Source organism: Trachurus japonicus, chromosome 7 (genome assembly GCF_045865225.1).
Source record: "Trachurus japonicus isolate A0001 chromosome 7, Traja_1.0".
Classification (NCBI taxonomy): Eukaryota; Metazoa; Chordata; class Actinopteri; order Carangiformes; family Carangidae; genus Trachurus; species Trachurus japonicus.
The window spans coordinates 31876012-31892691 of NC_140913.1; the positions used below are offsets into that span (position 1 = coordinate 31876012).

Below are 16680 nucleotides of genomic sequence, written 5' to 3' on the forward strand. Positions count from 1 at the left end.
CAGAACAGAGGTATTCACTCATATGAACATCTACGCTGCAAGAAACAATATAGCAGTTTATTGAAGCACAGACGTGCACATCAAATGCAGAACTCATTTTCCTTTATCTAGTAAATAAAGTTCAACTCCATTACAAAATGGTTCCGCACAGAAAAATCCTGACCCAGCAATTCAGCGGGAAAGTTAGAAATCTTTTCCGGCGTCTATACCTGAATAGCTTTGCAGCTCAGTGAACACATGAGGGAAAAGGGAGACAGAAGATAAGAAGAGTAAAGGAGGGAAACCAGAGGAAGAGAGAGCTGGAAAGAAATCAAAGACACAAGCTGGGTTCAATTTAGAGGCTTCCCACAGGAGGTGGAGTGACCTGTATCTGCTACAATAGAGGTCATGCAATTTTGAGTGGATACCCCTGCCTTCAGATGATACCGAGGACCCCTGCCTTGATGTGCGCATCCAGAGGAAAAAGCAAAGGGTCCCTATAGCACGCAGGACTCCCTGAATGACCCGACTGGTGGGTTCCTATTACAACTGCCTCACTACAACGTAGCCTTGCAATTGACACTTCACAGTAAGCCACAACGCTGGCAATCAGTAAAGCTATCAAACTCACAGGAAGTTACTATGAAGTCAGCCATCCAAAGAAAACTCCACCAGCTCCTTATCTCTCTGTTTTTCTGCTTTCATGAGCCAAAATGTGATGAAAAAGAGCACCATGAAATATATTTAGTAAACTGGAATCGAGTGGAAACGACAGCAGATGAAAGTATATGATCACTCCACACGGGCTTGACATAGGCATAGATTAGCCCGGGTGTTCCTATTAAAAACACTTTGAAAAGAAATGGTGAGGAGTTGTCATTCTGCAACACTGTGGCTGAATAACTGTGCTCTCTGAGCAGCAGGAATAAATTGCACAGGCATTTTGCCATCTAAATCTCAACCTGAGTGGTTCAATGAAGAGCTGATATAAATAAAACCTGAACCCTGGTTTAAAAAGATCCCCCAAAGGATGCACTGCACATATTCTATTCAGTGACAAGTGTCTCACGACCTGTTACTGAAGAAAAACGGAGAAAATAAATATGAAAAAACCAACCAACAAACAAACAAATAAACAGATAGATGGACAAACATGACCTTTAATTTCCGATGATTGCCCGGAAGAAGCTAATGAACATTTCTGTAAACATTTGCAGTTGGTGGGAGTCATTTTAATTACTTTCCACAGAGAAAACCATGCATGGCAAGGAGCTCAAATGAAGATAAACATTTAATCAAGCGTGACCTTGCGTTCGATTAGGTGAATTCTCTGAACACTGGTGTCCATGAAAACAACACACTCACTGACTGTCCAGGTTTGGTGGTGTAATAATGACAGAAAATGTATCACGACTTGGTAATAAAGAGTCAAATGAAAGTAGTACCTGCTAATTTGACCTGGGTAGTAAGATCTCTCTAATACGAGTCATACTAATCCATAGGAGAAAGCTTTTATCCAGCCAGTGTTTTAATGAGGTCAGGATATTCCAAAGGGGACGCTCCAGCTTTAGCAACAGGAGTTTCAAACTCAAAGTCTTACTGGCCTGTTGAGCACTCCATGCAAAGTCTAATTTGTTTTGTTTGTAAAAGGCTGAGTGGGATCCAGTGCTATGAATAAAAGCTGGCATGCAACACACACACCAAATAGGTCAGGGTGCGAAGGGTTTCCTATGCGCCTTAGCTATCCTGCTAATTCCAGAGGAACTTACTGTGTTTTTTTTTTATGTAATGCAAGACTGAATAAGCTTCATGGAGACCAGGCGAATGCTATTTATTTAATGTTATCTAGCAACAACATTGGCCAGCTGGACTTGTATCATCAGAGGGCGGTACTTGTGAAGGTTGTGCCAATGGTTGAACACACCAGTGACCAATGATCATCAGGAGGACTGCCAAATTGTTCATGCATTTAAAAGAAGATGACATTTGACTTCTTTTTTTTTCCATAAAGGTAAAGACCCCGTTTCTAAATATAAATAGATAAGGCACAATCTGAAGAGAACAAACTGAGCAATATATGATTTTTTTAAACGTATAATGTGTAGAAATTCCCCCCATCTAGCGGTGCGGTTGCATATCGGAACGTATTCTTGATGTTGCATTCACGTGAAATCGGGCAGACGTCAGACAGACAACAGACGTTGCATGTAACAGGATAAACAAGCGTCTATGTAAACAAGTGGTCCGCCAGCACGAGGCAAAACAATACAGGCGTGACAATATGTTGTCATGGTGATGTCGAGTAAAATGACATCCGGTTGGTTTGCCGACGGCCGTCTGCCTGACTGCACCTGAATGCAACACCAGTGCCTCCGTCCTTCCTCACACTACACAGTGGTGACAGTTTTAACAGGCGCTACCTGGAAAACTTTCTCCCCGAGCCGACAGCTCTGCTGAGTTTCCGTGGTTACCTACGGTCACACTGCCACTCAACGTAAAAAATGGCGATGCAACATGGCCGCCTCGGTTCGGTGCGTCGCCCACTTATGTATTTGTAACGACTTGTAACAACTCATTCTAAGGTAGAGAAAGCTTTCATTTGTATGCAGGTGTGATTCGACTTCAGTGAAATACATACTTATGAAAGCAACATTTGATTTTTGCTAATAAAAAGCCAAATAAGTTACATACTGGGGCTTTAAGCAATAGTTTAGTTGACCACAGTAAATAAAGTCAAAAGAGAAACTTGAGACACTGTTCATCATATACAACAAATACACTAAATTAAATGTAGATTTAGATATTACTGCTGTGAGAAAAACATACCACTGGATGATTGTGGCAGAGATACCAGTGAAAACAAATTAGGTAACAGTCAAGATTCACCTTTTCTCTGTTTCTCACGTGACATGCATTTTAATTTAAACACTGAAAGAGGCATTACTGTTTTTAAAGACTAAATGAGTGAATGAAAATATTCATTTCCTCTCTGTAATTGTATTCAAGGGAGTGTATTGTTGTGTAAAATCATAGCAGCAGGATTCGAGATAACACAGTAGCATGGAGCACGTTAACACACAGATTATATTTTAGTGAGAGCTAAGGAGTGAATGATTAAACTGCACTGCGTCCAATTGCGCTTGTCATTACAGCACTTATCTTACAGTGTTACTGACAGTCTCTCAGGTTTATCCGATCTCACCTTTGATTTCATTTGTTGTGGTTTTTGATCAATTCCACCTCCTCCCCTCCTCCCCTCCTCCCCCCCTCCCTTGGCCCCCGGTGAGTCCGCTAAGTGTTTCTGTTGGTGCTCCTGCTCTGTCCTGAGCGGTGGCATATTGCATGTAGGCACCATGCTGTGCCGCTGCTGGCGGTGGCGTGAGGCAGAGAGGATTATTCCTGACGACAGGGGCATTAAATGTGTAGCAGGCCGGTGGAGGCCTGAGCTGATGCTCTCTTGTCTGTTTTGGTTCAGCACCAGTTCAGAAGCGGCCCCCTCCTCTAAGCTGAGTGGGAAGCTCACAGTACTCAGAGCGTTGTGCCTTTCATTAAAGGCTGTGGGTGTCACACCAGCTTAGGCCCAGCGTCCTCCCTCAACCAAGGGCTTCATGCTGTACTCCCTTTGCCTCTGCTTTTTAAGACTGAGTGACTAAGGAATATCGTCACTTCACCAAAATTGGCAAATTTTCTCTGTTTGTGGATGCTTTATAATGTCGCCGTTTGTTAAAAGTCGGCAAAAGGTTCGTGTCTATGTACGCTACACGGAGGCTCACTGAGGAGTCTAATCCGGCGAGTTGCAGCAGAGAAAACGTTGCTCACTCTTGTCCTCAGGACTCTCGTGGCAAGTCATAAAAGCTGTCATTCAGACTCCGTGCCCACAAGAGCTGCTACAGAAGTACATAGTTAGGGGGGGCAAACTCAAACTGAATAGCAGAAAAAGTCGAGCCAAATAAAATCAGCTCCTTTCTTCGACTGGTAGTTTCTCAACGGGTGTTACGCCTGCTTTGAATCTCATAATAATACACGGCCCGGAATCAGAGCCGTAAGAAAGAGAAGTCCAGCCTGCAAACAGAACGGGTAAAAAAAAAAAAACTACAGCGCTACATCTAAAGTCCTGTAACCCTCACGCCGGCGTAGCCAAACATCAGCCTGACTCTGTTTGATCTTGAAAGGGATATAAGCCTAAAGCCCTTCCTGTGTGAGATGCCCTTCTTTAAAAAGATTCTAATCTCGACCGAAATGTCTAGCAAAATAGAGGTCACGGTGCCAGGGCAGCGAGCAGACAATTGCAGACCTGAGAGGAATTCTGTAAGGATGCATCTCACCTGAGAGGACACGTTGGACATCAATGGCTGAAGAGAGCGTTTACACAAACAAGGTAAATATAGACCTAGGGAGGTTTTTCTATTTCCCTGTGTAAACCCGCTATTAAGTGGAAGTGAGTATCATCGCCTTGTCTCATTTTAACAGATGAGAAATCACAGAAATGTCACTATTATTTCTACATAAAAAATGTTATTCCAATCATAACCTCCCTTTGTGTGTCTTTCAATAATACCTTGTTTTTTCTCCACTACACTTGCTAAGTAAATTCTCAAGCACTGCCAGGTGCTTCTCTCCCATTGATAATTTGAAGGCTGATAGCATATCCGTAACCTTGCACGCTGCTCATGATTCAATGATGAGAGCACCATTCAACCTTCTAAACTCCCATCCTCTCCCTTGAATTTTGATTCGATTGGTTTATCTAATTTTCCAGTAAATGCTTGAAATGTATTCCTGCGCACCCCCCTTCTCATGAAACTACACAGAGGAATCATGAGAATGAGATTGAAATGAATAGTTCTGCATTAGCTTCACTTCACCTCACCGGCAACACCCCCCCATCCCAACCCCTCCCACCCCCTCCTCAACTCGCTCTCCTTCCAGATTAAAGTTTCCAAGCAGCAAGTTGTATCCTCAATCACCAAAAGTAAAATGAAGTGTGTACCTCTTCTGAATGAAAGTGAAACTGAATTATCACAGATTTGAGCGAGTAATGTTCAACTGCAGAAAAAAAAAGAAGTAGGTGGAAGGAAGGAAGGAAGGAAGAGAGGAACAATAGACACTTTTTGAATATTCCTTCATACAGTATTTGCAGCTTTTTTAAAAAGCTCTGCAGTCAGGTCAGGAATACAGTGCATATACATGACTGTGCAAAATTAATAGATATATGGCAGCAGAGATGACTGATAGCTGCAAGTGTCAACTGATTGATTTATTATAAACCCAAATAAAGATTTGCAAGCTGTTGTAAAAAAAAAAGCGTCCTCTTCATAACAGTGCACATTGCAGCTGAGGAGGACTCTGCTGATTTAACGTAATCAATCTATTAGAGAAAACGTTCAATAGCAAAATCTATAGCCCAATAGTTAACGTTGTCACTAAGTGACAGTTGATACAAATAATGGGAAACTATCACTGAGTAAAAAAAAATCCTCCTGATGTTAGCTATACTGCAAAATAAATGTCACTAACACAATATATTCTCTTCTACAGCATAACATAAATATTATAAATACTTTCTAGGGTTTCTGGTGTCAATTAATCAAATTATTTTCTCAGTTAATGGTTTTGTCTATAAGAAATTACCTTTGCAATTTTATAAGTGATATCAAAATGTCTTCATTGATTATTCAGTATTTCACACTATTTCTAACTCCAACATGTCTGCTTGAGAGGAACAAGTTGTGTTACATAACAATAACAGCATAGTGGTTAAACTGTGTGAGCTCAATGTTGCTATAGGAGATAAATAACTAAATTATATGTCAGACAATCAATTTCCCTTTTGCTCAAATGAACATTAACGGCTCCAACCTACCAGACTACTGAGATTCCTTAAATCTAAAAAGGTGGGAAATTAGTGCATTAAGCATGCCGAGCTGGTGCCAGAAATATGCATAGAATTGATGAGGTGTCACTTTCACTAAGAGTCACTATTGCGCCGAGAAGAGCCTCTCTGATCCCCCCTCCCTGCCTGTCTGTCTCTCTGCCACCAATGAGCCACAAACACTCTGATTTGCATGGTCTGCACAAAAAAAGAAACGTCCTTGGTTTTAGGAAAGGTTGCCTTGCTCTCCTCAACCCTGGAAAACACTATTGGCATTCATACCACAACGCCACTGAAACCATCTTTTTTTTTCCCCTTTTATTGCTCATTTTTTCCAATATCCTCTCAGAAATACCAAAACTTCCACTGGAGAATCTGCAGTAGCCCAGTAACACACAACATGGTGAAATATGTCTGCTATGATTTAATTTGGTAAGAAATGACAAAGACATGCTAACAACTGTGGCCGACAGCATTTATCCCCGACCCCCCCCCCCCTTGCAAATGCTTAGACTTACATTTTGAGATCAATTTCATAGCCGTGTTAATTAATTTAGACTGCTAGCAGCACAATGCAGGTCAAACAGGGCAAACAAGTTACAACATCAGCCAATTAGAAACACACGACGAGCGTTATACATTTTCCTTTCATAACTGGGACAGGGCAAGTGTGAAAAGATGTGACAGATTGAGACATGAATGAAGACCGCGAGTGATAGTGAAACTATGGGTATTTCCTGCTACTGCAATTTTGGTCTACTTCCACGTCTTTACCACAGATAAATTAGTCCCTTCAGCTATATCTTCTAAAATATATCAACTACACAAAGTGGGAGTAAAATAATATTTAACTGTATGTCGATGACAGATTGTGTTTTTGAATATCCTGTTCCTTAGAAACGAGGCTGTCTGGTTGGTGCCTTATCATCTGGTTGTTTTTCAGTCAATTAACTTTCATCACTGCAGATGACTATATTTATATGGTCACAATTTGTTAATCAAAAGCATGGATGGTTGATTTTTGCATATTGGTTTTAAGATTTGTCATGGAGTGTGTTTAGGTCTAATTACATTCAGTTCTTCTCTGAGCTGACGACGAAGAAGAGGAAGAGGAAGAAGAAGAGCGGGTTTTCTTTGTCTATCAGAGGTGGAAATGAAAAGAGAAATTTATCAACCTGTCCCCTGAGAAAAGAGGCGGCTTGGCAAATGAGTTCTGAGGTCGCTGTTAGGGAAATGTAATATAACGTTTGTGCATCAATGCAATTAAATAATCCAACGGCAAATGAATGTCTACGTTTAACTTGTATCACGGAGGTTGTTTTAAAAAAAAAAAAAAGAAACTGCCTTGGTATAACATGTTCATCTTATTTGTTCTGCACATCTGACTATATAGAGATTTGTTTTACGTGTAGAAAAGCTGACAAAACATCAGGTGAACAGATGTGTCTAAACACATCCCTGTTAATGAATGCAGCAGTTCACTTTGTCAGGAGACTTCAAAAAAAAGGTACACACGTACCTTAAACACCACAAACATCAAACAAGACAAATTTCCCTTTTAAGTAGATAATTAAAAGCAAGAGGGGGAAAAAAATCACCTAAATGTGTCTCCTTTAGGTAAAACGACCACCTGTGACATCTTCTCACTAAAAGCCAGTGACATTTGGATTTGATTTTCAGGAGAGAAAATGTAAAGCGGTGTGTCATCTTCCCTAATGTGATGCAAATATGAAATGCACAAGACACCTAGAGCTTCCACAGCGCCGATGTTAAACACTGTTTACATTTTACATCGAGAGGCCCTTGTGACGCCGGCTAAATACGGCAGTGAGTGAAGTCTTTTCTGAATAAGACTCAATCTGCAATTGACATTAACCTTTGATTTGTGCCAAACAGCGTTTCCCTTCCAGAGTGAAGTACTGGCAAATCCATAGTAAACATAAACTACAACTGTCTCCATCTAAACAGGGAAGGTGAAAAAAAAAAAGGGGAGAAAATGTTTTTTCTCTCTGTTTTGTGGTTTATTCTTGTATTTGACCTCGGCACCACGCAAAGCACAGATAGCAGTTAATTTGCGTGACAGAAGAAGAAGCTCTGGGCCCTTTAAGACAATCAATTTTAAGATAATTTCCCCTAAATTATTGCAAGGGTGACGACGGTGTACTCTTTTTTAAGTTGAACTGTAAATGTCAGACATAATATAAAATGTGAAGTGAAGCGTAGGAATAAAACATAACAAATCCTCCAAAACATTTTCATACAGTTTAAACAGGCATGACAAATTGTGCGGTAGCTGTAATCTGATCCAGAGATCCCACTAAAACATAATATATTTAAATACATTCAATATGTCACACGGTAATAGGTTCGCTGTTATCTTATGACATGTTTAAACTCCAAGAGAAGGGTTAGGGTTATATTATTGGTGGATTGGAGGAACTTTGTGAAGAGGTATGAGGTACGGCTTTGAAGACAGTTCACTTGACTTACAAATCTACCTGGAGAAGCAACGTGTCGTTTGGATGAGGACACCTTTTGTGCAGAGATGGACTGAGAAGAAAGTGGTACGATAAGGAGCGGCGGTGGCCTTACCTCATTAGTGTTCCACCGGTGTCTCTCCTTTGGCAGCGAGGTACATTTTGGTAGACATTCAAGCAGCTTCTTGGGCAGGTATATTTTCAAATGTCCATGTTCATCTACAATAGGAGCGAGACAGACAAAAACAGATGATTTAGCACAGACCTCATACCTTATTGACTTGCTTCGTCTCCCCTCTTTATCAGTCTATCAGTCTCTCTCTGTCTCGCTCTCTGCATTGCAAAACGCTGACTATAAAATAACTATCTCCAACTGAATTAGGAAATTAATTTAAAAAACAGAGTATAGCATACATTTTATTTTGTGCCCGGCTAAATTATTTTACTGTGAAATGCACTCTATCAGGGGAGTTCGACCGAAATTTTTCACTGTCAACTTGTAAAGGCTGTGTCTATTCATTATTTAGACACAATAAACACCCTTGAGTGAGTTTATAGTGTATGGGGATTTAGTATGGGAATCTGTGTGCTGCATGCCAGAATGTGGTATATCATTAAGGGAAATAATTACGATTACCAGGCCCAACGCTTACATCATAATGCATGTCGTTCAGTCCAATTTATTTCACAATCAGTATCACAAGTATTATAAAACAGAACGGTATGAAGACACCCTCATGCACAGATGCATTCAAAATGTTCATTTCGTTCCTATTGCTTTTTTCCTGCTCAAATATGCAGATGGCTTAAGTGTAAACAAACTATATTTGTTTAGGGAGACGAAAACGTGTTGAATTTATAATATCATGAAGAACGCTGTAATGGTTGTGGAGTATATTTCTTCAGAGTATAGGATACGGCCTTATGTTGAAAAATGCATTGGTTAATTTACATACAGAATGGAAATCTTATCATTAACAATGATTTTAAATGAAGGTAATCTGTGACTGTCAATCACTGTGAAATGAAATGACAGAGGAACCTTTTTTTTTTTGCAATTCTGGTCAAAACAACTCTCTCTCTTTCTGCATCACCATATAAAAAGTCAATGTGGATAAAGATGTATGGTCTGTTACAAAGTGTGAATACACACAAATACATCGGATTATGTCATTAAGGAAATATCACAGCATGCAAACAATACGAGCATCTCTTTTTTCTCTATAGCTGCCAGTTAAGTTTAGGTTATTCCCCCCCCACCCCACCTCCACCATTCACACAAGACAGTGAGCTTTTAATCTTTCTGTATATACCACACGTCTAATGCATTTATGTGCGGTAAATCAAGCTACAATAGCAAATCTTGGATGTAGAGTTAGTTAATCCAGGTAATGTTCCCGCATGTGCAAATGAATCTATTATTCAGTTTTAATGTGTGTGGATTTAATGTACATAAATTCACAGAGGGTTATGCAAAATACTCTATTTATGTGCAATGCAATTTAGCTTGAAAATGAGTTAAAGCTAGAAACCAAAAACCATACGCTGAGCAATGAGCATCCTTTCACATTCATATAACTGCAGGTTGGGGTAACTATAGGGAGAAATGGACAAGAAATGGGAGGAAGAGAGGGAGGATGTGAATGCTGACTATGGATCCCTGGGGGAACTGATGTCATTGGTTGACTGTAGGAAAGGAAGGAGAGAAAAAGTTCAACCAAAGCAAAAAAATACCACTTTAAAGCCAATACAAATAATCTACTATTGCTGCTTGATTACATGACATGATAAGGCTGCATGTAGCCTGCTGTAAATCACAGGGAATGAACAGAACAGAGTGCTGTACTGCCCAGAAACCTCAGTGAACACAGTCAGTTGGTCCACAGAGATGGAGCTGGCGTGGAGCCTCCGAGTGGAACGCATAAGGTGGAACATCATTGCTCCCAAAGGAACGGAGATCTGTAGTATTTGCCATTTCCATCTGTAACTATAATTCTGCATGTAGTTTTTATATCAGCTGCACAGGTATCTGTAATCATCCGCTATGCCCAATTAAGAATCACATACAGCATCTGCTCCTTGGTACCACCAGAGCGATTTGGAAAACATGCTGCAACTGAACGATCTGAAGTAGCAAAGAAAAAAGGAAGCTATATTTTACAGCAGACTTCTTTTTCTTTCTTTCTTTTTTTTACTATGTAACTAGGGTTGCAAAGGGGTGGAAAATTTCCAGTAGATTTGCAGAAACGTTCCATGGGAAGTTAAGCTGAGGAATTTTGTAAATATATATTTTTTCCATGGGAATTAATGGGAATTCACTGGAAATTGGGGGTAATTTAAACAAACTGTATCATATCCAAACATACATGTATGCCCATGCTACAATATATTTTCCCCAACTATATTTAAGTTCCCTGTTAACCCTCCTGTTGTTCTCCTGGGTCAAGGAAGGAAGGTAGGAAGGAAAGAAGGACAAAGGGATAGAAGGAAGTAAGGAGGGAATGCAGGAAGGACGAAGGGAAAGATGGGAGGAAAGAAGGAAGGGAAAAAGGAAGGAAAGATAAATGGAGGGAGGGGAGAGATTGGGTCAACTGGGTCAAAAAGGAAGGAAGAGGTAAGGACGAAGGGAAAAGGAAGGGGGAAAAGGATTGTGGAAAGAAGGAAGGGAAAAAGGAAGGAAAGAAAGATGGAGGGAGGGAACAGATTTGTTCAAGGAAGGAAGAAGAAGGGAAAAAGGAAGGAAAGAAAGATGGAGGGAGGGAGGGAACAGATCAGGTCAATTGGATCAAAAGAGGAAGGAAGAAGAAGTAAGAACGAAGGGAAGGAAGGAAGGAAAAAAGGATTATGGGAAGAAAGAAGGAAGGAAGGAAGGAGGAAGGGAACAGATTGGGTCAATTTGACCCAGAAGGACAACAGGAGGGGCCAACCTTCAATTTTGTAAATTTCGAATTTATTCCCCATATATTCCCGTTAATTCCCATGGAAAGTTTCCAACTTTGAAAATTCCCGGAATTTTGCAACCCTATAGCTAACAGAAACTTAAATTAAGCAAGAGACTGGAGTCTTTGCTTTGATGCAAAAAATTTTAAAAAGCCGGGTCAAGAAGAGCAAGGGTTTTCAGAATTGAAGCCCACTCACTCACTCACTCACCAATAGAGAATGAGACTGAAACCACACTCAGTGGCTCAGCAGGAAAAGTTTTGGCCGTCTCCCATCCTACAACATGTGCTCTGAACATTCGCTGTTTGCAACTGACAGACAGCAGTAGAAGCAGATACATATGGCAAGTCTGTCTCGGCGCAGATTATTCAGGATTCAGCGCTGCCCTCTGGCTCAGCTTCCGCCGACACCATCAACACCAGACAGAGCTGGTTTTGGAAAATGTCTCAAGTATGTTGGGGGATTTTCTCGCCATGAGAGTCGGGGAGGGAAATCTACTGCAGGAGGATATATCTGCTCAATCTGCCAGCAGGCTAAAATACTTGGGATGAGAAGACACAGCATAGAGGATCTTGGCTATTGCAGTGAAATGGTAGTATCTCATTTGTTTTTAATCATTTCACAACCTTTTAATTACTGCAACCATTACACAACATGTGTTAGTGCAAAGTAATGTTGGCTCTCTACAACTCTGTACCATGGAGCCCTGAATTATGCAAAACGCATCTCGGTTAAGTATGCTGTGCACATGAAAGGTGACACAGCTGCCACATAACTGTATTTTACTTTGAAATGTCAGTCTTGTATTTGACAGCTAACAACCCCCCAAGTAACAGAGCAACCTATGTAAACCCTGGGGGACTAACCACAACGTGTTAAGTGGGTTTCTTTTAATCTTTTAACCTTACATGGACACTTCAGAAATCAGATTACTGGGGGATGATCAGATTACTAATGTGCGTGTAACCATACTGAATGATAATGATGTGAAATGACTCAACACGTTTGAGGGAACATTCTCATAAGTGAATAATATTATATATACATAGATTGACATTACTTTTTGATAGGGCTGCACATTTCATTGCAGTGTAACTGATATCACTAAATAGCAGGTTTTTTATATACTGCAAATGTGTCAAAGCATTGTTGTGCTACATTAAATAGCTAATCTTTAATGCAGACAACATAGAAGATTAATTTCCATTGGACATATTCTGGATAATGTTGTGCAAGTAGGTAGGATCTCATGAAAAAAAAACAACAGAGGCCACTTCACACAGAGTGAGTAATGAAAATTGCCCAGTGAAGAAAACTGCAAGAGACTAAGTTGGACTCTTAACTGCATTATGTTTGCACAAATCCATTGCTTCATCCACATGAGTGGACAGATAAACTACTGTGCTGTGAGAAAACTAAAACTAAAAACGTAAAGGTCAACAGAAAATCACCATTTGTCTGAATCCCACGACACAAATTAACAGGTGAATACGTTGAAACCACAATCCTGTGTCCACCGCCGGAAACGATAATCAAATTAAATTTGTGCCACCTGAGCAAATACACAACGGGTAAAAAAAACACACATTTTGGCCTCTTCATTGTGCCAACAACAACAACAACACACGCACATGCCTCCATTTGTTCCGCATGTAAGGAGCAGTTTTAACTGATACACAAGATAAGACACCCATGACATTAAAAATATTAATCTAAAAAGTCAGCGCCGATGGACAACAGCCGATGATACAACATCGGCCAGCTATCTAGTATATTTTTGTACTATTTATATTGTTTGACTTGTGATATGGACCTGTGTCTGAAATAAAGCTTATATATATCGCTGCACACACACAATAACGGAAACTTACCGCTAACACGTTGTTGATATTAAGCTAACAGCTGAAACTCACCCATGTGCGCAGACGAGCTGCTGTAATTAAGTGGCTTTTTTGTACGCTGTAATTTAACCGTGACGGTCCACATCAAACGCAAAATATCTCCACACTCCAGTCACGTTGTGTGTGTGTGTGTGTTTGTGTGTGTGTTTTGAGCCGTGGACATGCAACTGTAACTGCACCTGCACCGCTGTCCTCCCACCTGTCCTTGTTATTGTTTCCTCGGACGCCTAGAAGGACTTTGGTTATATTATCACACTGCTCTTGTCAGTCCTCAAAGTATCGCTCGTCTGTTATGGCTACGTTAACATTATGTTACCGTAGAAACAAGTAGCCTACCGTCTCTTTTTTTAAAGGGGAATTGCCGTTGGACCTTATTGCTAGCATAAAATGCTATCATTTAATGTTAGCTAACTCACCCAGATAACTTTGGTGTCATTACGAGTCGTTCCGACGAAATTAGCTCCAGCCAAGAGCCGCGTATATCCATAATATACATACAGGGCAGCAGGATGCAGCCTCTAAATAACACATTATCTGCCGCGAAACTCGTTCATTTCACCAATATTTTGTTATGATACGCTAGTGCTATGGGGTTAGCCTGTAGGTTGACCTACTGACCTCTGACCTGGATGTTCTAGTTTACCTGAAAGTTGCTAATGGTTCGTTTCTAAGTTATCAAGACTGTCAATGTGAAGACAACAATTAACAACAGACAACATTTTTTTGTAAACTTTGTCATACCCCCCCTTTTTGCACACAAAATAAAAATAAAAAATCTCAATCTTAAAACTTCACACCTGCACATTTCCTCTCTAATGTTTTCAATTGTGAAACTTTAAGTCTTCTCTGGTTTATTAGCTGATAAACTAGCCAATCACGAGTGTCCTGTATTCTTACATCTGAATTGCTCTTATATATGGGAATTTCATCTGATAACCATCATGAGAACTCCCTCCTGAAGCATAACCTATATCTTAAATTGTTGACATTTTGGCAAATTACCACTATTGAAAACATGCAAACATATAGCTATTAGCTGTTCCTGTTTATATTAAATTCTGAATAAGCAGACAGTTATCTCTACAAAACTTTAAAACAGCATCGTTTTCCTCCGATTTTAAAGCAAATTTATGGATGTTTGGTTGAAACGGCAGTGTATGCAACATTCACTCTGGATATACAGTACAGGCCAAATCAATGGGCTAAACTACAACAACTTACATGTATTCAGCACATAAACACAGACCTGTCTCTTTCAGCTCTGCTAGTCTTTGCCTGGATTTCAATTCTCCATTGTTTATATTTATAGCTTCACCACATACTGTATATTTCCATTTGTAAGCATAAGTCTCACATGTATAAGGTTATAACACTGCTGGACAAATACTCTTAACATGCTGAACAACAAAAAACAAGACAACCATGGAGAGTTTTTACGGCCAAACTATGAAATATTCTTGACTGTCCAAGTCAGTGTGGCCTGACTTCAATCCAACCAAGCATCTGTTTCACTCGCTCAAGACCAGACTGAAGGCAAAAAGCCCCCCAAAACAAGCAAGGAATGAATATGGCATCAGTACAGGCCTAGCAGAGCATCACCAGGGAACATGCCAAGTGTTTTTTGATGTCTGTGTGTGGATCACGGATTCCAGACAGCCACTGACTGCAAGACGTTTGTGACCAAATATTAAATATGAGAGTATATGGTAGCCTATGTCTCCCTGATTTAAGAAATTAACTATTTATGATGATTTATCCGGGGTTGATGTACATTTTTTCACTGAAGGAAACGCTGTTCATCTTATTAACCATTACACAGTCCGTCCATATCGAGTTAAAGGCATCGGATAAAAACAGAGAGCCACTGTTGTGTTCAAGGTTTTTCTATCTATCTCACATTCGGATGACTGCATTTCTTTGAAGAACAGACTAACTACTGTTGTATTTCAAATAGCGCACTGTGCTTGTGCTGTTAAATAAACCATGTGTTTTAGACATGGCACTTCTTTTTCAAATGTTCAGTGTTGGCCTTCTCTAATACGGGAGCTCTTGTCTAACTTGAGAGAAGCCTTGTTTACATAAGAACGTCTCTTACAAGGCTCTCTCTCGCAGGACACAAAAGCGAACTCACTGTAACCGTTGAGTGCATGGGGTCTCTTTTCTTTTCTACAACATTATACTCTCATAACTCTAACCTGTTTTGTCCTCTCAGCAGCTATTTATCCACACTAATAATATTTCAGCTGCTGCACTTCTGTCTTTTCTTCTTTCCACCGGGCATTTCCACAGATGTGAAGGAGGAACTGTGGGCATCCCAACAAAGTATTGCTTACTAATTAAAGATTTGTCCACTGTGGCATGGAAATCCACATATACTGTAGTTTGTGCATCAGCTGAAAACAGCCCACAGGGGAATAAGTTGGATGCCACATTTGGAATGGGTTTACAGAAATACAGACAAGCTCTTCATAATCAAATTGTCTGAGTTTATCAGTGTATAAACGACAAATTACCCACAAAAACTTGGCTTTCAATATGTAAATGTAGCTGTTTTTTCTCATCCAGAAGCTGATCAAAGCCTTAAAGGAACTCTATGTCTTTGCATTTTCCCCGTGTAAGGTTTAATATTTATTTTGGAGTCTAAACAGCAGTGCTTAATGACTGCTTGTACATTAGCCAAGAAGAGGGATACACAGAAAACTACTATTTGGTTGTAAAACACTAAAGTGCAAGACAGGCTGATACCAGAGCTTGTTACATGAGAGGATGAGCCGAGCTGAGCTGGCACACTGGAGCCAATTACATTCTAGGTCTTGATGAGCAAGCTCACATACAAAAAGGCTAAACAGGGAGAGGGGCTCTTTTCAGTGCAGAGGCTACAGGTCTGCAGCTTTTTATGTTGCCATTGTATTCTGAACAGTGGCAGTCTGCGCCCTGCCCCTTCATAATTCACATCACCGTCTGTCGAAGGCGTAAAAAGATATATATTTCTGTGTGCTGATGTTTGGATTATCACTGATCCTGGCTGCTAAGCAAACACTTGGGCTGAATTTAAGGGTATCTGTCATGCTAGCTTGCTCCGGCCCCACCCTAGAGACGAGAGCGAGGGTCATGAGACTGGAAAGGCTGACAAAAACAAATCTTTAATCAATATTTGAGCCCTGAACGCAAAACCCTCTCTCTTCCGTCTCTGTCTCGGAGCGCTCTGGGAGTGACAGTTTTTCTTTTTAATCTGCACCCACATTGTGGAGAAATTGCAAGCTAATGTTTTGGCAATAGATCATTCAACAAACCACTGCTGGCGGTGCATATCCAAAGTAACAGTTTGAATGCAAACATTTTCCACAACAGTTCAGACAGTGGCTAATATAAGTGGCTTAAGGTAGGTGAAGAGCGATGTAACAGTATCTGGTCTTTTGTAAGCTGTAACCTGAAATATGTGGGAGGAGGCGACTCACAAAAAGAACAAACAGTCCTGTGGATAAACACTTGGCTCTCATATCTGTCCAGT

The 16680-nt window shown here is 40.3% G+C and overlaps 1 protein-coding gene across 5 annotated transcripts in view; it reads right to left on the reverse strand.

Annotated features, from left to right (window-relative positions):
- Positions 1-16680, reverse strand: part of camta1a (calmodulin binding transcription activator 1a) — a 372700-nt gene that overhangs the window by 346707 nt on the left and 9313 nt on the right. For all 5 annotated transcript variants that reach the window (XM_085782880.1, XM_085782882.1, XM_085782881.1 and 2 more), the window contains exon 3: positions 8444-8547. In XM_085782880.1, the coding sequence (XP_085639006.1) occupies positions 8444-8547 (104 nt within the window). The remainder of the gene's footprint in view (positions 1-8443; positions 8548-16680) is intronic.